This window comes from Coccinella septempunctata, chromosome 5 (assembly GCF_907165205.1).
Source record: "Coccinella septempunctata chromosome 5, icCocSept1.1, whole genome shotgun sequence".
In the NCBI taxonomy this organism is placed as follows: Eukaryota; Metazoa; Arthropoda; class Insecta; order Coleoptera; family Coccinellidae; genus Coccinella; species Coccinella septempunctata.
Window position 1 is genome coordinate 4,905,442 of NC_058193.1, and position 27,174 is coordinate 4,932,615.

General features: G+C 35.6%; 1 protein-coding gene across 1 annotated transcript in view; it reads right to left on the reverse strand.

Moving 5' to 3' along the window:
* The window catches only part of LOC123314278 (POU domain, class 6, transcription factor 2), a 101,440-nt gene extending 76,601 nt beyond the window's left edge, over positions 1–24,839 (reverse strand). The window contains exons 1-2 of the mRNA XM_044899449.1: positions 24,770–24,839; positions 21,700–21,830 (exon numbers count right to left, since the gene is read on the reverse strand). Coding sequence (XP_044755384.1) covers positions 21,700–21,807 — 108 coding nt within the window. The 5' untranslated portion in view covers positions 21,808–21,830; positions 24,770–24,839. The remainder of the gene's footprint in view (positions 1–21,699; positions 21,831–24,769) is intronic.
* Positions 24,840–27,174: the final 2,335 nt, after the last annotated feature.

Here is a 27,174-nt window from a genome sequence, read left to right on the forward strand (position 1 = left end):
GTCCGGCCAATGGCAATCGCAATCGGTAATGGCCAGATGCTGCATAATTAACTAATTATAGAAAACATTTATGCTTTTTTCGCCATTACCGCTATTGTCATTCGCATCGCGAAATGTTATATATAGGAATGCATTACAATGATGAAAAAATATTCGGCTGCTGTTTTCCCATTCTTTTTTCTTCTATGACAGAGCACCATTTTCATTTATCAATATTAAAATTTAATTTTTACATTCGGTCGACGAATTTTTGTTGGCTACGAATTCCGCACTACATGCTTTATCAATTATTCAACAAATTTCAAGTGTCCGTATTGCAGTTTTTCCATTTTGATATAGCTGAATATAATTGGATTTTCAATCCATGTAGAATGAAATTCGGGGGATTAATATCATGTCTAGAATTCCACGCACAATGGTCTTATTTGTAGAATCATTTCGAAATATTGTTAAATGATGGCATTAATCTTGGTACCTATATATCCTTCAGTTCTAAAATCTGTAGTGCGTCCGCATTCCAATACATTTCAAAAAGGAGTAGATTCCATCATTGGATTGATGACTTGAATTCAGGCAAAGAGGAAGTGACTGCGGGAGTTGATAGGGGATCATTGACTGTGCAAGGTGAGACAGTCAAGGAAACAATGGACCAGAGTGAAATGACGCTATCGATAGCTGAATTACGGTTTTCGGCAAACGAGCTTTTCTTGTAGTACGAGAAGACGGAAAACCTGTATCTATACTATATTCAAGTTTATTTCAGCAGTCGGTTGGCCATGAACTAATTTTCTAAAGTTTTTGTAACTAGAACGGAGTAAGGTTGGCACTCATGAAATAACGTTAATGTCATAATGCCGTTGCCACAGCTAATATCAATTTTTATTACGAAAATGCAGAAAGTGATTGAAAAAAGAAACAGGGTTTCAGGAAGTGCTATTTAGAATTCAGGTCCGCTCATTCAAATAGTTATACCGTGATATTCTAAAATCCACAATACGTCAGACGGTAGCGAACATATTCAATGTAAGAAAATTTATATACCTAATGTTTCATCTGAATCTAAAAGACTTGTATTTCAGCTGAATATTTCCACAATCGGAAAGGTTGTGAATGAAGAGGATGACAAAGAATTTACTTCTATTGGGAGACCCAAAAAAGTGGTGGCATTTGAGAATTTTATGTTTGAGTGAATTAATGCGAAAAGTTTACTACAGGATTTTCGATGAATGTCATCGTAGAATAAGTTCCCGAAAATTGATGTTTCTATTTTTCATTTGACTTGTCCAATGAATTGTGAATGTCTTAAGGTACAAATAAATACCTAATTATTATTATATCAATGTATTAAGATGAACAGCCACAAAAACGGGCCAGTTGTCCTGTTAATTGTTTATTCATGTAAAATTTTTGTTCAACGGTGAAGTTCATCTTGACTTGAAACCTTTAATTCTTTTTACTCACATTGATGCAAGATTATTTTTGTTGAAGAATTTAACATTCTTGTAATTATCTGTTAATTCCTTAGGGAGATACCCATTTGCAACCACTGCATCATATGCATTTCATCTTCGGGTTAATATTTTTGAAATCTACAACTGATGTAACGTATTCAAACTGTACCCAAAGAATATAACGAACATTAACTCTCCTCGAGCTACTGCATATTATGATATTATACTGATCTCTTGTATTTTCCATGCAAATAACTGGATTTGGTATGCCTTCAATCAGTTTGTATAAACTTAAATTATGTTCGTCACATATGTATTTTCCGAAAAGATTCGACATTGTGATAAAATACGTAATAACAGAAACTTTTACGTAGATCCGGCAACATGGCGTTGATTTAAAACCCAAAAATATTTTGACAATCTTCATAACCCCACATTTTCGTACTGTACAGAGTGAATTGTGTCAAACTTCCATGGCCAACCGAGTGCTAAAATAAAAGTGAATGGAGTATACTTATCGACGAAATGCATTGTCGAAACGGGGAAACAACCGTCGGTCGGTTCGTTGCCTGGGTTTTCTGGTTGATCGGAAACTGCTGTGGTTGGATCAGACTTCAATGGTCTAAAAGTTCTGGCGTCTATCTCCAGCCACCTCGGATGGTAGATTTCAAATATACTGCATGCAGAGAGAGCTGTGAAAATTTGGGGATGTCCAAAATCTACAGAAAATGGACGGAAAGCATTTAAAACCTTGGATATATTGACATATCTATCTGTCCACATTCTGGAGAATGTCTCGAATGAATTGCAACATTGGTCGTGACATTCATGACCATAATATTAGAAATAGGTCTTGGCTTTGTAAATATATCACAAGACTGAACGGCTGCCGAAGTTGATCGTGACAAATTGGTCAAAGAGTTTTCAATAAACTTCCTGATGGTGTGAAGAGTCCAATCAACTGATATTTCAAAGGGAGAGTTTTTGATCCGCCCTGCTCTTAGCACAAGAGAAGTGTTCTTTACTTGCTCTCACTTGACATAGTGCATAATGCATCTTGATTGACATTGCTCTTCCGTTAAGGTTTGGTCTTTGAAGGTTTCATGGGCCTCCGGATTCTCAGTTCAGTTTGTTTCCATTTTGATATGGTAAATTTTTACAACTTCTGCATTCTACAAATAATTGATGTCTATGTGCATATTTAAAGTGTGTCAATACTTTTATATACAAACTCTTACAAATCAATCAATCAACAGAAATCTACATTCGCAGTAGATAGATATATAGTCCATTCAAGAATGATTGACATCCCAGTAGGTCTTGAAAATCCAGACGCAGCTTAATATCTTATCACAAAATATCTTCAATAATTTCTGTAGTTTCACTCACAGAACAGGAATATGCAAATATAACCTAGACAAGTATTTGAAAAGAAGAAATATTTTAATTCAGAGCATATTCATCAGCATTCAAAATTGAAACACTTATGTTTCTAATTTGTACGATTAAATTAAGAACATAAATAGCAGTAAATTGAAAGTTTTAGCGGCATGACAGACAGGAATTGAATTCTGAAAAAAGTACCACCCAGAGCAGGATTCGAACCTACGCCCCCCTGATTACCGGTCAGTACAAAATTCAAATTATCGTCGGTCAGTGCATAGATTCACACATAATAGGACTATAGAATACTGTTTATTCACAATATCAACCTGAATTCCGCAAAACAAAATCTCATCTTTAAGCTATACCAACTTGAATTCGATTTTCCATAGCCACCCGAGATGTCAATCATTCTTGAATGGAGTATATGTATATATACTATAAAGAACCTGTCAACATCGAAGATGAGTAGCAATAGACTGGTTTCGCACACATTCGAGCTCGCCAGTACCGCATAACTCAACTAACGATGCCGATTAATTGAAGTAGAGGATAAAAGAGTCAATTAGTGTCGAGACTGAGAGACAAGTTTCTTGTCGAGCATTCTATAAGATGATTATGAAAGACGCTCATCTAATTGAAAAACTGACTACATATTTACAAACTGTAGACCTTGTAAATCTCCACTCAATAACTCTTAACGTCTTGGTGTCACTGCGGCTTTTGTTAATTTCATTGTTTCTGGAAAGAAAAAATTACTCCATAATTATTTTTCGTCAATTTTCAGAAATTCTCGACGCAGTGACATAGACGAATTAGTCCTCTAGATATTGCAAAAATTTGCATTTTAATATGTACAAAAATAAAGCTGAAAATCATTAATTACAAAAAAATACTTTTGCATTTCACTTAGTTTCGAAATTTTCGCGCGATTATTTCTCTAATAATTTTTACTTATCATCTTAGTCAGTTAAAAATTGAAGCTTTTGCTAAAAAATGTTATTTTTCTGTTGCTGAACAATTGACGTTTTTATTATTTTGCACTAAAACGTTAACGCAAAAAAATACTAATTGAATAATTGAGATTTCCTATTTGTTCGTGATCTTAATATACAAACCATTCATAGGAATAAAACTAGCTCGAAGTCGTCATTTTAATACTCAACTTCTTCTAGCATAATATTTGCCCTTTATGTTTCATCTAATTGCGAAATGTCTTCTGTGAGACCACAACATTAAAATTTTTTCAATTATGTCCTACTCTTCTCAATCATTGAGAACAATATAATAAAAACCGCGAATTTCCATAATCAACCTATTTCTTTAAACATGTGAATTCCAAAAAAAAAAAACAATGGAATATTCATAAACCGTTCCCCTAGTTATTTCCATGCCTTTTCCAGGTAGCTACGGAAGATGAATCTGGAGCCATACGATATAACGATTCTTCAAACATTTTGTTCAGGCTTGTTCATATGGACGAATGCATGAATGGGTAGTGTAATTTTCTGATTTCAATCCGATAATGGTGTCAAACGATTGGGGTGAGTGACGAAGAAGCCCTGGTAAAATTCAATTTGGTCCAACCGTCCGTAAAAACTTTTCAGGCAAGGTTGAAGAATACGCCTGCCAATTCGGTTTGTAAGCACCATTCGTCCAGTGGTTTCGATGTAGAAACGTATACAATTCTATTCAAAGTGAAGAAGTTTCAAAAAATTCAATTCTCACAGTTCATACCATCATCACTTCCAATTATCGAAATAAAGCTAGGAATAAAGTGCTGAAATGAGTTCAATATCGTATACTTATAGTGATGATATCCTAGATGTGGATCATTGATGATGATATCGATTCTCTATCAATATCAATCTATTTCACTCGCATAATGAATTCAAATTCAAAAAGCAAGTAAGTAGTCCATGGGTATTTCATGCTCACGTTGCGTCTGCGGATCTATTAGTGTTTGAATATGAATCTGGCACATCAACTGCTAGTAGACATTCTATTAGACGAATATTCCATTTCATGAAAAATGTATCGTACGAAACCTCTGACACTCTGATAAGCAGCTGAATGAATTCAGAAAATATCAGGGATTATTTTGGGCATTTGAATCTTACCAATAAAAACTCATAACAAATTCCCTTTTCCCCAAGAGATCAAACAATACGTGCATAAACTCTGGGTCTAAATCGGTACACAAGATACGGAAAGCCTGCTACTAATGGTCACAAAGCATTCGTTCGTATAAAATTTAAAAATTACCTACACGCAATTACATTCCATTTTGTAGAACGTCGTTCATATAAAACTCATGGTAATTATCATAACAAAATGAAACATGTGTGCTTTCACAAAATAATACACCACACTCACATCATTAATTCATAAAAGAATATGAGCATACTGTACCCCAGGTAAATTTAATGACTTTATAAGTAATATTTTTTCTTTCTTCCTTCAGCGAGGAAAAATTTCAGTAGCTGATATGTTTCGTGTTCGCTCAATATGATATTTTAAAATCCAGCATTCATGAAAAAATCAATTCGATCTAATGTAGGTAATTGACATATCATAATGACATGTATATCTTAATCGGACTACTCGTTAACTGGCATTGTATAATTTATACTGGGAAGTTTCCATTATGAAGACATCAAAATATAATCGACATAGTTTCACGAATAAATAATGCCAATCACTTATGACTTGTTTTTTTTTTTTTGAGGACTTATTCCTATATTAGTGAAGTCCATAGTGTTGAATGCGGATTTGAGGACTCTATGATTTTAAGTTCTACTGATAAAAAGATATTATCAGATGATTTTAAAGAGATCTTGAAAAGATATTGAAAATAGAATTATCACCTGCTACAGGAATTTCTGGAACCCAACATACCTAATGCTCCCTTGACTTATTATTGGCTTTTGCCTTCCAAAAGTATGCTGACAAATAGAGCGGAGGGAAAAGAATATTTCCGAATCTTCGTGATTAGGTACTGGATTATCAGCTAGAAACAAGAAATTTTGAGTAATTGTTTTTTCACTTAGCTTATAGTTTTTCACCCGTTTGATGACTTTTTATTACGATCAAAAATAATGTAAACGAATAATGTAATAAAAGAGTTACAAGGCCCCAAAACTATAAACTTATCTAAATAACGCAAACATAATTTAAATGTCCTTCCCGTGATCTAGATTCTTGTGAAGTAATTTTCGATGACTCGCCGACACATTTCGAGCAATATGTCAGCAATAACTTGACGAATATGTGTTTGCAATAGTCTGAGGATTATTGCCATAAACACGATCTTTCCCATAAACCCACAAAAAAATGGTGCGAGAAATCACAAGATCTGGGTGTCTTGTTGCACGATCTTACTGGATCTATTATTCTTCCAATTCCATATCATCAATTTCAGGCCAAGCAATATCGGTAATCATTTGGTTATAGCGATGAAAATAATTGAATATGGCAGTAGGTAAATGACCCATTTTGTTGAATTGCCAACCCTATCTAAACATATGACGCTTAGGATGTGAGGGGTCATAGCAGAAGTGAACCAAGTCCATGCAGCCTAGTTTTGAGATAAATGGCTTAGAAGTTGTTTATCACCAAGTAATTCAAAAATGACTTCTTTAGATTTTGAGAGGTTAGAATGTAAGCATATGCTTACATTACATCTAAGGAAATCACTTTTGAACTAATTGGTGACTCGATTAGTGATAAACAACTTCTAAGCCATTTATCTCAAAACTAGGCTGAATGGACTTGGTTCACTTCAGCTATGAACCCCTCATGTATCACTGAAACAGAGCTGTCAAACACGGACCACGACATAGATAACCCAGTATTTTTCATTGATGAAAATAATTAAATGATGAAATTGGAAATTAATCTGCTCGTTCTCTCGTCAACGCAGAGTTTTTCACTTCAAAATGACCCCACTTTTTCGAGAGGCCAAATTTTTTCAGGAAGAGTGTGATAACCGCTTCGAACTGCGATTTCATGCAACTAACAGTAAATGCAAGAGGGTACTTGAATAAGTCCACCCCATGTAGCCCGGGGCGCTCAGCAGGTGGCTGATGAGAATGCGCCCCCGTCAACATAATTATATTCCTTTCCTTCAACTCGGTTCACTACACTTTTAATTACGAACAACTTAAAAAGGGTCTTAATTTACACACCCAAACGATTCATCAACCCTTTTTACAACTCATTTCTTTCATCTATGAGTCATAAGCTTTATGTTCGCCAACGATCGATGAAAATTATTATTAGGAATTATTATTTCACCTCTTCAGATGGCAATTCAGAATACGACAGGAGCATTACGTATTCGTCATAGATAGGGTCGTAATCGGCATGGGGAATTGCTCGAACGATTTTATGCAATGAAATAATAGAAATTATAGTGGGTTAAAAAATGGTATTATTTCCTGGATGAACGTTTTATAGTACCTACAAAGCATCATTATTGAAGCCGAAATCATACTTCATTCAATTCATATGGATATAGTTAATAAGTAACTTCGAAAATGGCCCTAAGAAATTCAAAATCGAAATGGGGAAAATATATCTTTGTTGTCTATGGTTTGTTAAAAACTTCTCCTCAAATGTGATGAAATCTTGGAACACAAATCTATGGAATTTTGGTTCCGGGCCTTTGCCTATAAACCGTTCATCTCTTTGTCGGTTTTCTTCTCGCACACTATCGTGCTGGGATTTATGTGTTTATCCTTTATTGGATTAACACTTTATTGAATTTTTCAATAAGTTTATGTTCTTATTTCAATCTCTTCTTAATTGATCTCTTGGTCTCCTTCGGTAAATTCGCATTCTCCTTTTTTCTTCCTCTGGGTCGTAGTCCACTAGTCTCCTGAGTTCTTGATTCGGATGGTTTTTCGCTGTTTCGAATAATTTCTCTGCTTTTCTGTTCAGGAATTTCGTTATGGTTTCCCATTTTAGGTCCCTATAAATCTGTCTCTTCCTGACAAACCAAGGTGCATCTATTGCACATCGTAGCAGCTTGTTTTCAGTGGCCTGAATTCTTTTGATATGGCTCTTTGCCGAGAAACCCCAGGCAATTGATCCATAAGTCAGTTGAGGCCTAGCAACGGCTTTGATTATCTTCAATTTTGTCTCTTTCGACATGTGGCTTCTTCTTCCTATCAGAGGATAGAGTCTATTCATCGCTGCTTTCGTTTTGTCGATTGCTTGTTTGATATGACTTTTCCAAGTAAGTCCTTTGTCAAGCGTTATTCCTTAATATTTGGCTTTATTTTTCCAGTCGCTTTCTTTGCCGTCAACTTCCAGTTTCGTTGTGGGTCGCAGTCTTCTCTTCTGTAGTAATATTGCTTTGCTCTTTTGTCCATTATGCTTGATTTTCCACTTTATGCACCAGTCATTTGTTTCATCAATCGTCCCTTGTAGAACTCGTTCTATTACTTCTGGGTTGCGGTGTCGAGTTGCTATGCCTGTGTCGTCAGCATATAATGTTAGCATGGTTCTTGGATTTTTCGGAATATCGTGGATGTATATGTTGTACAGAAGTGGCCCAAGTATTGATCCTTGGGGTACTCCAGCCTCTATATCTCTTGTTGAGGAGCATTCTCCTCCCACTTTCACGTAAAAACTTCTATTTTTGAGATAATTCCTGATCAACTTGCATATTTTGATCGAATATTCAGTTTTGAGATAATTCCTGATCAACTTGCATATTTTGATCGAATATTCAGCACATCTCATCTTATATATTAATCCTTCATTCCATACTCTGTCGAATGCTCTGGCGACGTCTAATAAAACAAGACCTGTAGCTTGTTTATTTTGGAATCCCTCTGTAATGTACTCTGTGAGCCTTAATAATTGTTGTTCTGTTGAATGCTCTCTTCTGAATCCGAACTGTTCTGGTGGTATTAGTTTCAGATTTTCAGTTTCCTCATTCGGCAAGAGTTTTGTAATGGCACCCACTCTCAAGGTCAGGTAGTGGAACATCTGGCGGCGACGCTCTTTGATTTATGTAAAATTACAATATCCGTACTTTGGGTGACTGCTGACTGCCTCTACTTTAGTGCTCTATCGATATGTGGTCTGACTTTTTTATTCTCAAATTATATATTATGATATTTGAGCAATGAATGCATTTTCATTCATTACAAATCTCTTGAAATAACATCGTTAAGGCAGCAACTTCTGTGGGGTACTGACCCACTGCGTTTCACTAAAATGAGGTCTGACCACTTGATCAAGTTTTCTGTTCTATAAACTAGCTGAGTGACTATGTTCAATCATTATAAAATACTGGTAGAGTATGTTGTAATTTTATATACATACCTACATCAAAGCGCGTCGCCGCTAGGTGTTCCACTACATGACCTTGAGAGTGAGTGCAGACTAATGCACACCCTCAATACAAAATCATATTCAATTATGAACCATTACAAAACTCTTGCCAATATTCGTTGCCAGCTCTTAGACTAATATATTCGTACACATTCGTTGCTTTGTTGATGTGACAATGATGTAAGTGTCAACTATCTCAATTGCGACTATTCAGTCTTTAGAGAACAACAAATATTTATTTTCCATTCATTTAATTTATGTTTCAAGGATTGCATGGAAAAAACAAGAATGGACATGAAGTAGTCATAGAAAATATAGATATATTTTTCGATTTTCAGTTTTGAATGAGATGGATTGAAATAAATGAAAAACTACAAATATGGATATTTATGTGTTCCAATTGAGAATTTATTGAGCATTATTTCTCAATGACTAAGTCACGAAATCCCTTGACCAGCTCACGTGCAACACACTGTACCTTTATTCCGTGATTCCGACTAATAAAATGAAAGTTCCAAATAACGTCCAAGGTCCTGTAGTAGTTTCCTCACGTTGGTTATAACAAGATGAGTGGTTCCTTTTTTTGCAAAACATAACAGATTCTTGAATGTGGTTTCAACCTGGACAAACTTTGAATGTGAACTACAATGGAATTTTGATGTAATTACTTCTCATCCTTCAATTCGTTGTAATGACCCTTAAAAAGATTGGCTGCTTATTCAATCGATTTTTTCGGAATATATCTACAAATATTTACTCGTAGGATGTTTTCAATTGGGATGGTTTTTAGTCTTGAGTTGTACGGTTTCAAGGTCCTCAAAGGCAAAACACTGTCGAAAATGATCGGCACTATCTGGATTGGCATTACTGAGCACGAAGCTTCTCCGCCAGGATGTAAATTCGAAAGTGTCAACAATGTACTGGACCTAATTAAATTGGCCATCTATGGCAATACAGATATCTTGTTTTTGTACTCATCTTCATTTTTTTTCCGTTGAGATGTTTTTTATTTCTGTTTTCACGGATAGCACAGTGCATGAAAATCATGGGTTTCGGATCAACAACGATTCTTTGACGATCACGCGGAGCTTCTCCCTATTTATTAAATCATCAAGTGTTCTTCAAACAAGATTGCGTTCGGTTAGATTCATATCAATACTTCACATCCTTACATATGCCCAGAATGAAATTGTTCATGGGCTTATTCAAACCCCTATATTAAAGGAAAGTTTTCGCATAATATCCGATGTTCTCCGGTTTCCTTCAGATATTTAGTTCGCATCCCAACGATTATTCGACGCGTCGGTCGGAGCTAATAGACAAGACGATGCTAAAGAAACGCCGCGTTGATTCGTCGAGAAAAAATGTTGACGTCATTTGGCCCCATGTCTTCTCTGAAATCACTTACTTATACCTATAAGTTAATGAATCATCAACAGCTTAATGGACAAAATAGCCAAGCAATATTACCTCAGAAGAGAAGACTGCGACAACGAATCTAGAAGTTGACGGCAAAGAAAGCGACTGGAAAAATGAAGCCAAATATTTAGGAATCACGCTTGACAAAGGACTTACTTGAAAAAGTCATATCAAACAAGCAATCGACAAAACGCAAGCAGCGATGAGTAGACTCCATCCTCTTATGGGAAGAAGAAGCCGCATGTCGAAAGAGACAAAATTGAAAATAATGAAAGCCGTTGCTAGGCCTCAACTGACTTATGGATCAGTAGCCTGGGGTTTCGCGGCAAAGAGCCACATCAAAAGAATTCAGGCCACTGAAAACAAGCTACTACGATGTGCAATAGATGCACTTTGGTTTGTCAGGAATAAACAGCTTTATAGGGACCTAAAATGGGAAACTATAACGGAATTTATGAACAGAAAAGCAGAGAAATTATTCGAAACAGCGAAAAACCATCCGAATCAAGAACTCAGGAGACTAGTGGACTACGACCCAGAGGAAGACAAAAGGAGAATGCGAATTTACCGAAGGAGACCAAGAGATCAATTGAGAAAAGATAAAAATAAGAACATAAACTTATTGAAAAATCCAAATAAAGTGTTATCCGTTAGAGGATAAACACATACATCCCAGCACGATAGTGTGCGAGAAGAAAACCGACTAAGAGATGAACGGTTTATAGGCAAATGCCCGGAACCAATATTCAAGAAGCAGTTAAGGGTTTTTAGTGGGTCTCGAGCTCAGGAGAGTGAGAATCCCCACACTTGTTTCCCCTCAGGAGAGGGTGGTTTGTCTGATATGCAGATTTTCCCCCCGCTACACCAAAAAAAAAAAAATCATCAACAGCCAATTCCAACAAGTTCTTTGAAACACTTGCCATTTTATCCCTGATTTTCTGTCTAATTGAACATTGACAGGGTGGTTTAATTGGGTGATACCTGAACTACAACTTTTAAACCCAAAGAGATAGCATAATAGGGTAATAATAGGGTGGCATAATAGGGTTATCTTTTTTTCGAAAAACTAATGATGCCATTGAACCGGGATCGTTGTGGCCTGATTAGCCTTTCGGGAACTGCGGCCATCTTCTTTTGGTTTCCAGACCAAAATTGAAATTTTGGCTATTTCGACATATGTCATTATCTCCGTGCCTCTTTGTCCTACGATATTGAAATAAAAGAATTATATGCTTCGGCACTTTTAATGGCAATCTAGTGATTATTGCCGAGTTATTCTAAACTATTGAGGTACGGAAAAAGCAGAACTTGATATAGCTCAGCAAGAGAACCCCGTGAAAAAAAATCACTAGGCGACTGGATTGCTATAATAAAAAGTTGTCAGTTTTATGTTTTTATTTCGACGTCCTTGCATGAACAGATACCAATGATGAAATGCCTAAATTCTAATTTTGGTCTATAACTCGAAAACCGAAGAAGATAGAGGAATGTAGTTGATGGCATTATCAGTTTCCCGAAAGAGGGGTGGCCACAATGTGCCATTCATTTTCTGCTATCTCTTTGGGTTTAAAAGTTGTACTTCGAATATCGCGGCATTTTGCCCATATTGTACAGTGTCAGTCGATATAGGAATGACCGAGGGAATATCCCTTGTTCTTGTACAGGCAAAATTACTCGAGGTGGATTCACCGATTGATACATACCTACCAACGGTATTTACCAGTTTATAGAAAAATGCCCGAATAGGTACATTTTGATTCGAAATTACGCAACTCCTCATTTATAATTGACCAGTTTGTCATACCTACACCCTCTACGATAGATGGAGGGTGAACAGTGTGAAATAAATTCTATAATATTCAATCAACATTCCTGGTGCGCCTCCCTCTCCTACCAAAATTCCCCAAAAATTTTGAACATATCATTCAACTAGCGTCGAAGGTTAGCTATCAATATCTCCCCAAAGATCCCATCCCTCCAGCAATACTTCTTTTCCAATGACATCGAAAAGGCGGAAAGTTATTCTGATAATATACTGTTCGCTTCATTTCATTATGAATTTGGCTTATCCTTCTGACGCCATCGCGACAGTCAGACCTAGTCGTCCTAGTACATAATTCAAATTGAAGAGTCGTGTCGTCCCAGCTGAATCCGAATATCCGACTCGGGCAAAATCTATTTATCAGGTCTTGTTCAGGGGTTCCACATTACCCGGTAGATTTAATATTAGAGCATAGCTGGCTAAATTACAACATTGTAGATTAGCTTGTGTTTATTCAGAGAGCAGCGGCGATAAGTTGGCCGTAGGGTGGCAGCCTTTCCACCCTTCCTAGCCTTGTTTGAATTTATAGTCAAGTGATGGCCGTAAAGCACCTTTGATGCTGAATGCTTTGGCCCATGTTTTATTTGGTTGCTGAGGTTGATGCAGAATCGCAAAAGCCACGGATTATCCACAACCTGTTAATGAGAAAATGTTGAAACCAACATGTTATTATTTCAGAACACAATTGTGAGGATATTGATTACGGAATGTTAATTCTGAGCACATTACTCCTGAGAATTTCAATCGCTTGTCATTAATTTCATTTGTTTTGTTAGTATTTCAACCAGATTTCTTGAGGAACTCATATCAATGATATTCTCGGCTTATCGGGAGTATTTTACTTGCATGGAAGATGTGAAGACAAGTTTTCAGCTATCTACTTGTTATACTCATTGCTAATCCTGGTGTGATGCTAGAAACATCATTCTCCACCGTTCCAAAACTTCGACTTCTGACTATATCTACAATATTCCACATTTTTTGTTGGGACTCTGAATTTCCATCATATCTTTCTAAAAATTTTTACGTTGATCTGGCAGAAAATTTTATGTTTTCATCGCATGGCCCTTTGTGTGGATTAGCAATAATTTTCGATGAGGATATCAATCAAGTAGTTGAACAGCAATGGTGTGGAAAGCTACACGAGCGCGAGCTCAGTCTGAATAAATAAATGTGCGACTGTTTAGAACCGATCTGGAGCCATCGTAAAATCGAACCCAAACAGGCATAACGTTTCAACAAAGTCGAACTAGGTGGACATTCTTGTTTAGTAAAGTTTGCTATTTAATCATTAAATGTTTAACACCAGAACAAAAGTATCACTAGAATCAAAAATAATTGAATCCAAAAAGACATTATTGGCAAGACCATTCAGAATGATTTTTTTTTAATCCGGTTCATGGTCATATTGATTAATTTTTATGGGGCTATCTAGGATCACTGGTTTATTGGCGACATACGTCCAGATTCATTGAAAAATACCAAAAAGTCCAAAGAAATTTAAAAACATAGCTCTGTTTGAAAATGAATATTTCTTTCTTGAAATAAGCAGATATGTCTGTCCTTTTTTGAGCTCATCACCACTTTTTCATTATATTCAACGAATGGCACACAGAGTGTATACAAGGGTAATGAATTGGTAGAAGAGGGCCGATTGAATGGCCACCATGCTCCCCACACTTGACACCTTTAGGTTTTTTTCCTCTGAAGATATTCAAAGTCGGATGTGTATGAAACACAGCCCCGAGATGTAGAGGAACTGAAAATAAGAATACAGCATACCCAGGAATTCGAGTTGAATTTTCCCAAAACGTAAGGGCTGAATTTGAAAATAGATTATAATTTTGTCTAGAAAATATCGGACCACACTTAGAAAATATTTGATATTGAAAAATTTTTCTTTATTTTCATGTTCCATTGCTATCGTAACTATTATACACTTTTTCTATTCTGTATTAACAGAAAAGGTCAAGTATACGGCATTTTTGAAAAAGCAATCGAATTGCCTTCAAAACACAGTGTTGCTCAACCCTCCTTTTCCTTTGAGATTTTAGGGGTTGCTGTCATCACGCTCACAGGCTTGATACAAATTGATTGTAACCAACCGTATAAAATATCCCTCTTCCAACCGAAATTTACTGAAGAATGAAAGTTATGATACGTGGAAAACCACAGAAAAAAAACAAATAAACAAAAACCTAAAATATTTCCGGTCTTGCGTTTGATCTTCGTCCTAAATTGCATTTGGAACTGATAAGTCTTATACACGCTATATTAAATTCGGCGAAATAATCATTTTCTTCTGAACTAACTTGAAGCCACTTTTTAATATATTCAATTTTTCAGTTTTTGCTCAATACGGTCCTGTTGAGGGTGGCCAGAGTCCGTCTCCGAAACACGGACTGGTTTGGGATGCACGTTACCGTGAAATTACTGTACTGACTTCCCCAGGGCAAACCCTCGCTTTCCCACATCCATCTCAACTAGTTGCGACCCAGCCTGAAATTATAGACGCCGAGATGCTGCTGCTCCCGGTTTTTCTCGGAATCGCTCTATCCTACCGGAACCTCTAATGAAGTGACTGACGGTCAAATTGAATATTGGACTGTTTTCGAAAATATTCATAACCGCAAGTAGAATATCAGCAAGTTATTGCATAATAAAAATGAGCTCAAAAAACGAATTGAACACAGGAATGTTTTGCACATTATGACAGAGCACAGGAATGCTCTCTCTGACGAGATTTCACATCGAACGGAAAACTTCATTCATTATTGGCATAATAACCAGAAATTGAACTCGAGTACTGCGTATCGGGTACTTTCAATAACTCAAAAATGAACTTACGGCCGGTTTCATATTCAAACCTAAAGTCCCTTTAATTTTAAAGCTTTCCTTAACCGTACTAAAAATGACAGTAAAGGAAGATTTAAGCTTAAAGTGAGCGCCAGTAGGTATTTTACTCATTAATGCACATGCTGTCGAATGCAGTGTATACCTACTTCGAGTAGAAATACCTACTAGTGACCAAGGAGATTTAGGATATATCTCCTTGGTAGTAACCCCAGTATTTTGACATCGACGTTTTATCGGACGATATCGAACATATTCGATGAAACTGAATTGATATTATGTTTTATCCAAATCTGAAAATTATACATTATAGCTACGATCAAGGTACAATCAGGAAGTTACTGAGTGAAGATAATGACAAAATGATTTCCTTCCATCGGTAGATCCAAAAAAGTTTATCTCAAGAATCTGCATAATATGTGTCAAACATTTATATATATTAACAATAATATCTTATTCGTTCCATGCAAATAACAAAAAAAGAATCAAATCTCGTCTGTTATACTCATATTTCATTGGTTTTGAATGGTCAATTGTCTACAAACTACCAAGTTTCATATTGAAAGGTTCCGTTCTGATTCCTAAAAAACCATGCTTAAATTTGATCAAATTAGGCTTGGAATTTATGATAACTTCGTTATTGGATTATTTTGAGGATGAACTTTATAATAGGGGTCAATTTCAGTCTTTTGCATCTGTAAAATTCAAGGATCAATTGTTTCATTATAAGTTTTGAATGTCTACAATGCTTTCATTACTTATTCCTTACAGTATATGGCTGCTGCATTGGAGATAATTCCATGGATTTTTTTTCAATATTGCTCTTAAGGTGAATGTTGACGAAGAACCCACTCAGATCATATTGAAGAGACATATAAAGCCATTTGCTGATATCGATAACTTTTTGTTTAGCCCTCATTGCCTGTATATTTGCTCATTTCGTTATATTGATCTGGCTAAGGAAAGTTCTTAGTTTAAGTAACTATAATAAGGTGAAGCATCCTAGTCAAAATTTTAATGGAATTAAAGTGAACTGGTATAACACAAGTCGTTCAATTTCAGTTTTCTTATTGAAAAGTCCTAAGAGTTGTCAAAGAGTTAGATCAAGATTTTGATCAGTGCCTATGTCAATGAAATTCGTTCCACCTCAACTGTGTCTTGCAGAAGTCTTGCAGCGCGCGAGTTGTGAAACAATTGAAACTCAAGTAAAGAGGGTCCGACTGTGACAGATCACAGTGGAGGTCTTTGGTCCACAGTTATAATGGAGACTCGAGAAGGATCTGTAAGTCACGCTTGGTTTTCTTCAGTCACAGGAGGGCACATAGTCGCAAGTAGCCCTAAGAAATTATAAGTTTGATCTCACCGATAGTTTTGTTTTTGAGTCTTTTTGTGGATTTATTTTCGGTAACGGGAACAGCAATGAATGAATGAATGTCTTGGTATTTAAAAAAATGACTCATTAAGAATAACATTCCACTGAAAACAAGTAATAAAAGTGAAATGGAGGATTCGTTGTAACTAATATAAGCAATAAAAGCTGGGATTATTTTGATAGTCTAGCAACGAGGTTGTGATGGGTGTTTTTTAGAGGTATACATAAGGAAGCCACAGCTAGCTCCAATGAAGCTTAAACGGAAAGTCCAATTTTCGACCACTTTTTCGAGCAACTGGAGCCATATATCGACAATAACGCGGCAAATGTTGGCTTATAAGTGGTCCAACGTCTGTGGTTTATCTGCGTAGAGGTCACATATCCCCAAAGAAAGTAATCCTTACATGTGACATCACACGATCGTGGAGGCCAATTCACAGGTCCATTACGAGGAATTATGCGCTCTTTCAATATTTCCCGCAATAAAATGATTGTGTCACGCGCTGTGTGGCATGTTGCACCGTCTTGCTGAAACCACAGCTCTGCCATATCCATACCATTCAACTGCGGAGAACAAAAATGTCAGCAATCATGGCTCTATAGCGCTCTCCATGACGAAACCATTCGGGCCGGTATCATCTTTAAAAAATTGACCAATGAATCCACCTACCCACCAAACAATGGCTCTTAATGCATGTAAGAGCGTCTGAATAAAGGCTTCTGGGTTTTATTCGCTCCAAATTCGGCGATTTTGTTTATTGACGTAGGCTTTTCACCAAAGATAAGTCTCAACGCTAAACAAAATGTTGCATTGAAAACGTACGGCGCCGGCGCGCGGTTTAGCTCTTGCACAAGTTGGATCTTGTAAGCTCGCAGTCCAAGATCTTTCCTCATAATCTTCCACAAAGAGGATATGCACGGCTCTAATTGCTGTGCACGATGGCGAATCAACTGATTCGAGTTCTCTTCAACACTACATACGCTCCACAGTAGCAATAACTTTTTCTGTGCGCACAGTAGGACGTCTTTATGGATGCATATTATCAACTAGTAATACGCGACTGATCCATTGTTTTCCACATAACTTGCTCGGATTCGGATGGACGATTATGTCGACCGTAAAATGGACGTAAGGCACTTTAAGATTGGCGAACTGAACCATGGTTTTCGAAATAAATTTGCAAATAACAACAACTGTTGTTCTGAAATAAGTCTATACATTGTGAAATGGCAGAACGTACCTACTGATTACAAATATACCACCAAATGTCATATTAACAATAACTAGAAACAGTGTTCAATTTGAAAATCAAACCTCTAACGAAAACACCCTTTACTTTTGAGTGCTAACATCATTTTATTCCTAAGATGAACCAAGAATATTTCCGAATTCTTTCATTGTCCGAAGTAAATACGTAGGCAATTACTTGAAGCTTCATGTAGAACGAAAAGCATAGCGCTGATTCAGAACTCAAAAATGTTTTGTCAAGCATCATTACCTCACATTTTCGTCCTTTTCAGTATGAACTGTGTCAAATTTCGAAGGCCAACCGATAGCTCTTATAAAAGTGAATGGACTCTAAAATATCGGATTTCCTCAAAACAGCTGGAATGTTGAGATGTCATATGAAATAATTATTTGCGTGTTTCAGCAGTGAATGATATAATACATAAGGGAATTCCATATTCTATCTATCAAAACAAATCTGGCTTTATCAGATGATTTCTTGAGGGCCCGAATTTCATCATCACATACTTCACTTTCAATAGGAACAAATCAACATAATTAATCATTTGTTATTCACAAAAACATTTAAATACGTAAGGTAATTAAATGCGACTTATATTAGCCACATAAGTAGTCAGTATGTATCTCAAATTATTCTAATGAGTGTACAAGATTTAATAAATTGTTGGACAGTTGATGAAACTATGCTATAGGTTGAGTGTTTAGAGTTGATTTTTTTTGCTGATATTGATCGCTATTGATTACGCGGAGTTCTCATACTGGATTGCATAAATTGATCATGGAAAATTTCGAAATCCTTATTCAATGACACCTACAATGTTGATATCTATGCGAATTCTTTCAGTTCGCATCAATTACGAGAACCTATTGGTATACTCACACTTACCTATCTGATATAACTACGAATATCATTTAGGTTTTCCGATCGTAGATTTTACACCTTTTCTTAGGACGCATAACATCATGATGCTCACTAATTGTTACGCTGTGAATATAATAGGTACTTCAGAATGATTGAAGGATAAGTGACAAAGCCTACACAGATCGAAAATGGTTCTATAAACCTGTACAATTTCTAGGCCCTTGTGAGATGTACCAAGTTAGTTGAAGAAGGAGAATCGGGATGAATTACATAAAACATAGAAACAATACATAATACACAGTTGTAAATTATTCTGTCACAACGTATTTGTAAAGTATATTTCACAGTATGTTCTATCTGACATAGCCAAGTTTTTCAGAATTCTGAGTGTGCTTTTGTTTCGCATAAATTTGCAAAAATTTTCCGAAATTTGGATATTGACATCGAGAAAAATTTCAGACTGGATGTCCAAAACGTCATCAAACAAGTTGAAAGAATTTTTCATTCGTGGCCATTGGCGATGCTTATGTATCCATTATTCTTGCAGTCTTGAACGAAAGTACGTAAGTGAATTTATTTATGGGAAACATTCAAATTCAATAAGCAGGGCAATTGCAACATATTTCTATATAAATTTCCATAGTGCTATCCACTAGATATCGGCTTCTGTGGATTATTTTAAATGATGGTTCAGCTAATTGCTAGTTGGTTTTATACATAATTTTGGTTGAAATTTATATCGTCTGTTATTTATATTATAATTATTATTATTTATATCGTCTGTTATTATGTATCCGAAAATGAATTTATTTTTGACAACACGAGTTTTGAAGAAGCGTATGGAGTCCATGATCATATTATGGATAGTGAATTGATGTGTCCGATACTTGAAGAATATTCATAATTGAAAATTGAAAAAGAGGCCTAATTTATACGATTTTCACTAACGATGAGTTTTCACCCCAACTCGTGGTTAGGTGGAAGAATGGATTGTCTTTTCGGACCCAAATATTAAAAAATGCATTTCCCATAATAACTATGGAGAAATACTCACATGTCTTAGGACCAATTTCACCAAGGACATCATCCGGAATTAAACGTAACTGGCGTTAAGAAAGAACTCGCCGATTCATGTCGATGGCGCATCTTAACCATCTTCACTTGAAATGGAGTGTCTCTTTGTGTTGTGATTTCTTTACCCTCATTACTTCACATCATAGACAAAACAGATTTCAATGTTGGACATATACACTGCGCAAAAGAATTAACGCACATTATGGAAATCTCAAATTTATTCTACAACTGAAGGTGTTCTCAATGATAATTATTTTTTTCAGAATTATGCATGCATATGTTATCCACTTTCAACGGTTTTCTTCAATACACATGTTTTTTCCCAACAGGAATAAAAAAAGATGATATTATCAGATTTTGAATGTATTGGCTCCATTCTAAAATCAGTTGTTCTCGATCAATTCTAGTGATCAATAGTTTTTCTTTCGTTTGATTTTCTACACTCGATCGCTATGCAACGCGAAACTCGCAATTTGACCCAAGAGGTATGTGCACAAGCGGCTGTTTTGCGAGAAGAAGGGTGGGCATACACAAGAATTGCAGAAAGGTTTGGAGTTTCCCATACAAGTGTGTCCAGAATGTTGCAGCGATTCAGGGAGACAGGTATGAATGTCCGAAGACCAGGACAGGGTAGACCACGGGTAAGAACTGCCATTCAAGAACGTTACTTGAGAGTTTCTTCGTTGAGACAACGGTTTGCAACCGCTCGCCTCCTTCAAATTCAGCTTGAGCAAACTCATGATGTGCAAATTCACACTCAGACAATAAGAAATCGCCTCAGAGAATATGATTTAAGGCCTCGTGTCGCGGCAAGAGGGCCAGCTCTTACCCCAGCCCATCGAAGGGCGCGTTTGGATATTGCGAGAGAGCATATCCATTGGGAAGAGGCCGATTGGAAAAGAGTTCTCTTCACAGGTGAGTCTAGATTCTGCCTCTACCATTGTGATTGACGTTCCCTTGTATACAGACGTCCACATGAAAGATATGCTCAGTGCAATTTTCTGAATACTACTGGTTTCGGGGGAGGATCGATTATGGTCTGGGGTGGAATATCTTTGACTGCTCGCACAGACCGAGTGGTCGTTGATAATGGAGCTATAAATGCTGATAAGTATATAAGGAACATTCTTGAGGAGCATGTAGTGCCATTTGCTCCATACATTGGTGAAAATTTTATTTTTATGGACGATAATGCCAGACCCCATCGTGCGCGCATCGTTCAGGAATACCTTGAAGAGGTTGAAGTCTCTCGAATGGAATGGCCAGCAAGAAGTCCAGATCTCAATCCGATTGAGCAGGTTTGGGACAACCTCAATAAAAGGCTGAGATGTTCAGAAAATCATCCAGCTACTCTTAATGACTTAGGAATCCAACTCAGAGAAATCTGCGAAGGATTAGATCAGAACATTTTAAGATCACTCATTTTGAGTATGAACCGTCGTTGCCGATCTGTAATTAACGGAAGGGGTGGAAATACCAAGTATTAAACTTATCAGCATTTCAGTATTTTGAAAATTGTTTATTTCTCTTCTTTCACATAAGATTCGGTGAAATCCTGAAGTTTTCTTCCATTTAATGTGTTTTGTTTCGTTCGAAACCTTTCCGAGAGATCATAAAAAAGTTATAAAGTCAATGTAGAGTTAACTTTCATTAAAATTGAGATTTTCAGAATGTGAGTTAATTCTTTGCGCAGTGTAGTTTGTTTGAATTTTAATCTGAGTTAAAGTTTAACGGAATAAATCACTGTTTGGTTATTTAGTTATTAGGGCTATTGAGTATCAGGTCATTTGGGTATTTTTCTTCGCTTACCAAACTATTTGTACTAACAAGCTTGAACTTCAGTCACTGTATATTTCATTCATCACTCACCTCATCTTTGGTATCATTTGAATTTGGTGGAATATGCGTCTGCTGAATAGACGGCGCTGTAGGACCTAACATCTCACTGTTATCGTCTTCCACGCTACCCTCTGCCATGTCAGCCTCGCATCCTGATTCGTCTGTAACAATAACAAGTATTAGGTACATGAATTTGTAGAATAGTAACTACAAAACCAGCAGATGAAGCTTTTTTGCAGAAGGTAAGTCATCAAAATAAGTAATTTTTGCCATTATAAAATATTCAAGGGGGATGAGCTATAACCCCTGTAATTCTGAAAAAAAAATTTCGGATTTACAATGCCGTTCAGGTAAAAGGTACACTCGCACCAAACACAGATGTCGAAAGTGTAGTTTTAATTATCGTAATAATTTCACTGACCACTTCGCAGAACTGGTGTCGGCGATCGGTATCATCTTCATTCAATTCCTGAACCAATTGTATTTTATAAGGATGAAATTTATGTTGTTTGAGAATTTGCATGACAGTTGTGCGTAAAACACCAGATACATCGGACAAGTTCCTAGTACTAAAGGATCCATTGTTTCATAACCTAGGACAGACATCCCAGAATGTCATTCTTTAAATGAAGCCGATGTTGTTCGCGCAGTATCATTATTTCTAAAAAATAGTTTCATCAATTCTAACCTTTCTTCTACGGTATACACTATTTTAATTCTACTAAAAATTTAAAAGCGATTTGATACACTTGTAACGTTCTTAAAAAATCACGATATGCAAAAGCATGGTGCGTCTTCTTCTTTGGACAAAGAATTAATACTTTTTTATACAAAAAAAATAACAACATAACTACTAAATACCTTTGAAATGTGTCAGATACGAATACTATTCTAGAGATGAATTTTATATTGCCTTTTCCACCATTTTCTCTGTCTTTCATTATCGATGAATATTTTGAAGCGAAATTTCAGGGTCAGATAGTACTCGATACGTTTTTCTAAATGTATAGGAACTAAATATACAAATCAAAATCTGTGAATTTTTTGCGATTGCATTACAGAACATAATTTTGTAATAGCCATTTTACCTACCTGAACATAAATGAATGAAATAAATGAGGAATCACATGATATTTCATATTTTCCCGAAAGTTGCTGACGTTGAGAAATGTTAAAAAATACAATTTTCATATTGTCACCACATGGATCATCCTGATTTATTGAGAGAACTTTTTATTGGTATAATCCTGTTATTCCGTACGAAATACTTAAAAACAAGAACTTGAAATACAACGTTCACGAACATTATTCAACATATAAAAAAGCAACATATTATTTCTCGAATATATGTATATGTAGGTAGGTTCAACGGATCCATGAATATGATATCCAGGCTGAAAATAATTTTCTTGCAGTAACATCTTTGCTACAAGTAAAAAAAAATTAAATACTTGATAGTACGTCCAAGAGTGAGTTTGAAGTTTTCTTTGTAAATTTCTAAAACTGAAAGGATAAGTGAGTCACCACCCTCTGAAGAAGTGAATTGAAAACCGTATTTTCACAAATATTTTTCCTCGTATCTTTCAAACGATTTCCATGAAGTGTTTAAATTTTTGGAGTTATTTTAAATATTGAGATATTATAAAGAAGTACCGTATTTTTTAACGTATATATACTATCGGCACCGTATTTTTAACGTATACTATCGGTACTAGAAATTGGTACATAATTCTGCACCAACTTGTAAAATTACCTACTCTCTTCAGGGTACCTATATATACTTCATTCACTTTTATTTTAGCAGTCGGTTGGCCATGGAAATTTGACACATTTCACTCTGTATAGTACGAAAATGTGAGGTTATGAAGCTTATCAAAACATTTTTGCGTTATAAATCAACGCTATGTTGCCCGTTCTACGTAAAAGTTTCTGTTATTACGTATTTTATCACAATGTCGAATCTTTTCGGAAAATGTGACGAACATAATTGAAGTTTATACAAACTGATTGAAGGCATACCAAATCCAGTTATTTGTATGGAAAATACAAGAGATCAGTATAATATCATAATATGCACTAGCTTGAGAAAAGTTAATGTTCGTTATCTTCTTTGGCTTACATCATTTGTAGATCTCCCGAAGCAATTAACAGATAATTACAAGAATGTTAAATTCTTCAACAAAAATCATCTTGCATCAATATAAGTAAAAGTAATTGAAGGAAGTTTCAAGTTGAGATGAACTTCACCTTTGAACAAAAATTTCACATGAATAAACAAGTAACAGGGCAACTTGTGCGTATTTGTGGCTATTCATTTTAACACGTTGATGTAATAATAATAATAATTAGGTATTTATTAGTACCTTGAAACATTTACATTGTATAGGACAAGTCAAATGAAAAATAGAAAAATCCATGTTAGGGAACTTATTCTCCGATGATATTTATCGAAAATTCTGTAGTAAACTTTTCGCATTAATTCACTAAAACATGAAATTCTCAAATGCCACCACTTTTTTGGGTCTCCCAATAGAAGGAAATTCTTTGTCATCCTCTTCATTCACAATCTTTCTGATTATGGAAATATCCAGCTGAAATATAAGTCGTTTAGATTCAGATGGGACATTATATAAATTCTCTAACATTGAATATGTTCGCTACCGTCTGACGTATTGTAGATTTTAGAATATCAGGGTATAACTATTTGAATGAGCGGACCTTATTTCTAAATAGCACTTCCTGAAACCCTGTCGCTTTTTTCAATCACTTTCGGCATTTTGTAATAAAAATTGATATTAGTTGTGGCAACGGCGTTATGACCTTAACGACTTGTCATGAGTGCCAACTTAACTTCGTTCTAGTTACAAAAACTTGAAAAAATTATTTCATGGCCAACCGACTGCTAAAATAAATTTGAATGAAGTATAGCTATCAATAATATTATCCTAGATTATAGATGAAAAATAACTAAGCACTTGATATATTTCCTCTTGTTAAAACTTTGTACATTACGTTTTTCTAGAAAATCAAGGATTGGTAGGTAATATTCTCCAGATAACTCGAGAAAACTTACACCAAAATTTCAAAAGTTTCTACTTACTGAACGTTATAGGAAATATGTTTCTTTTTTCACACCGGGCGGGTATTGGTAGAATAACTTTATATGTATTTTTCTGTAGTATCAAAAAAGCTTATAAAAGATGTCTTATGCAAGAAGATAACAACGCAACAAATATCAATATGATAATACTCGTCACCCACACGTTAGAGCAACCTATCTGCTGCTTCTGCTCAAGACAAATATTCAACACCCGGTAGCGCAAAAAACAAACACCCAGTAAATGTAATTGTGAGGTACAATTATTAAATTCGTAAAAGCACGTTCTGTTTTTATGAGTTAGTCAATAAATCATTAAGAACGTGTTTTATTAATATGCATTGGTGGGTGGGGTCATGCTAATGCAATTAAGAACAGAGACGGCCAGGTTGTCCTGGGTGACTGACCGTTCTATAAAGCTGAGTTATAATGAAGCGAAGAAGACAGCAATGAGAATGCTAATGGGAGAAGACTTGTAGTAATCAGTCATGGAACGATAACAGCAGCCCTTTGTGTAGGTCGCAGTCAGGACATTTTGAAAATATGTGTAATCAATTGAATTTATATAATGTTTGAGTATCCATATCCTCGAATTGATTTTGTGTAAGGGTTTCTTCATGTAATAGAACGATCAATTATGAGCCTCATAAAGAGGATCAAAAAGTCCTGTGAAGAAAGTGGAGTAAATAATTTTAAACACCTACTTTAGGCAAGTAGTTGTCCATAGAAAGAAGAGTTATTCCGAAAATCAAGTTTCAATTATTAGTTTCAAGATAGCGTAGTTTTTCCTTCCATATTTGTGTATTAACAATTACTAAACATTTCATCCTTGTGAAAGACCATTTTGAAGGACCGATTATGATACATATAATATAATCCTTGAATACATTCAACACAATATTTGTTGAGGAAATAATTGCAATTTAGAATTTCTAAATCCAGTTCCATGAAGTTCTCTATTCCTTAGAGGAATCATGAAAGATGATCCACAGGTGAGGCAATCCACAGGTGAGGCATACTAATAATAAATTTATTTTGAGACAATTATACGTACTAATAACAAAAACGTTGAAATTATGATTCAAAACTTGATGAGTAAAGCCTCACTGTGCCCGGTCCTGATTTTTCTTGAATTTTAATGTTCTGTTCAATTGAAACTAACAACTTCAACCTCAATATAAATTTTCAGTGAGTTATAGCCAAACGAAATTTTGTAAAATTTCAGAAAACTGCCTATATAACGGAACCGGAGTACCAGAGGCTTAAGGGGTGTTTTTGAACTCATCTATCCCAAGGTCCTCTATTCACGTTTTCATTTGTTTGTTTACTCGTGAAAACCTCTGTATATAAACAAAATGAGTGGCTACCTACTCTTTTGAGAAGCTCATAAGGAAGTCAAATGCATTCCTCTCCGTTTTTTTTCGTGGCGATTATGACTTGAAAAGAATCACTACTGTTCTTCATTTCAAAAATATATTCAACATATACATTGTGGCCCGCGTAAAATATTCCACCTGAATATTTCCGTAAATACCGAAGTTTTTTTGGAAAACGAAGGGACGATTTCCATTTGGACATTTCTGACTTTTAATTAGCGTGTGTACTAAATGAACGCAACAGAATTTTTTTAGAATATTCATAAATAGAAGAACTAAACCCGAGGCTAAACCCAAAATCATCCATAAAAACAAAAATTTATAGAAATGTTCAACTAGATTGTTTTACCTGGCCACTTCGTAAAATATATTATTCTCGATATTATTATATATTACTGAAATGGAAAACAATAGGGATTCTTTCCAAGTCATGATGAACTATTATTCACATAAGGAAAAAGATAGCTTTATGTTATAGCTCATCAAGAAAACCTCTTGGAAGAAATCAGAGTATGCCACTGAATGACTATCAAAAAAGTGTCTGAATGATGGCTTTATTTCAAGTTCATAACAAAAACCGACATTGAGAGAATTACCAAAGTTAAAATTGTCTAAATATCAATTTTAGAATATAACAACGCTAATGTAATGATATAATTTATGAAGACATGGGCTCAACCACGTGAAAACTGTGAAATCATCATCTTAAAAACTCAATTCAAAATGAAAATGAATGAAATTATCAATAAAGTGAACAAAGCCGTTGTTTGAGCCGAAAGCATATAGATATGGCTATTATTATAGGTGAAGCGATCATTCAAAAGTAGCTTTCTGCAAATGTTCAATTCCATTCAGTTCCTTCACAAGTCCGTTCAATTCCATCACTGAGTGTTAACCCTCACGATTCCATTGGGGTCCTGTAAAATGACGCTCAATTCGATTCCTATACAGGGTGTTTTCAAAAATGAGGCTTTTTTTTGACAGAGGGTAGAAGTCAAGTCAAGAAATAGGTCACCAAAAATTGTCTATATG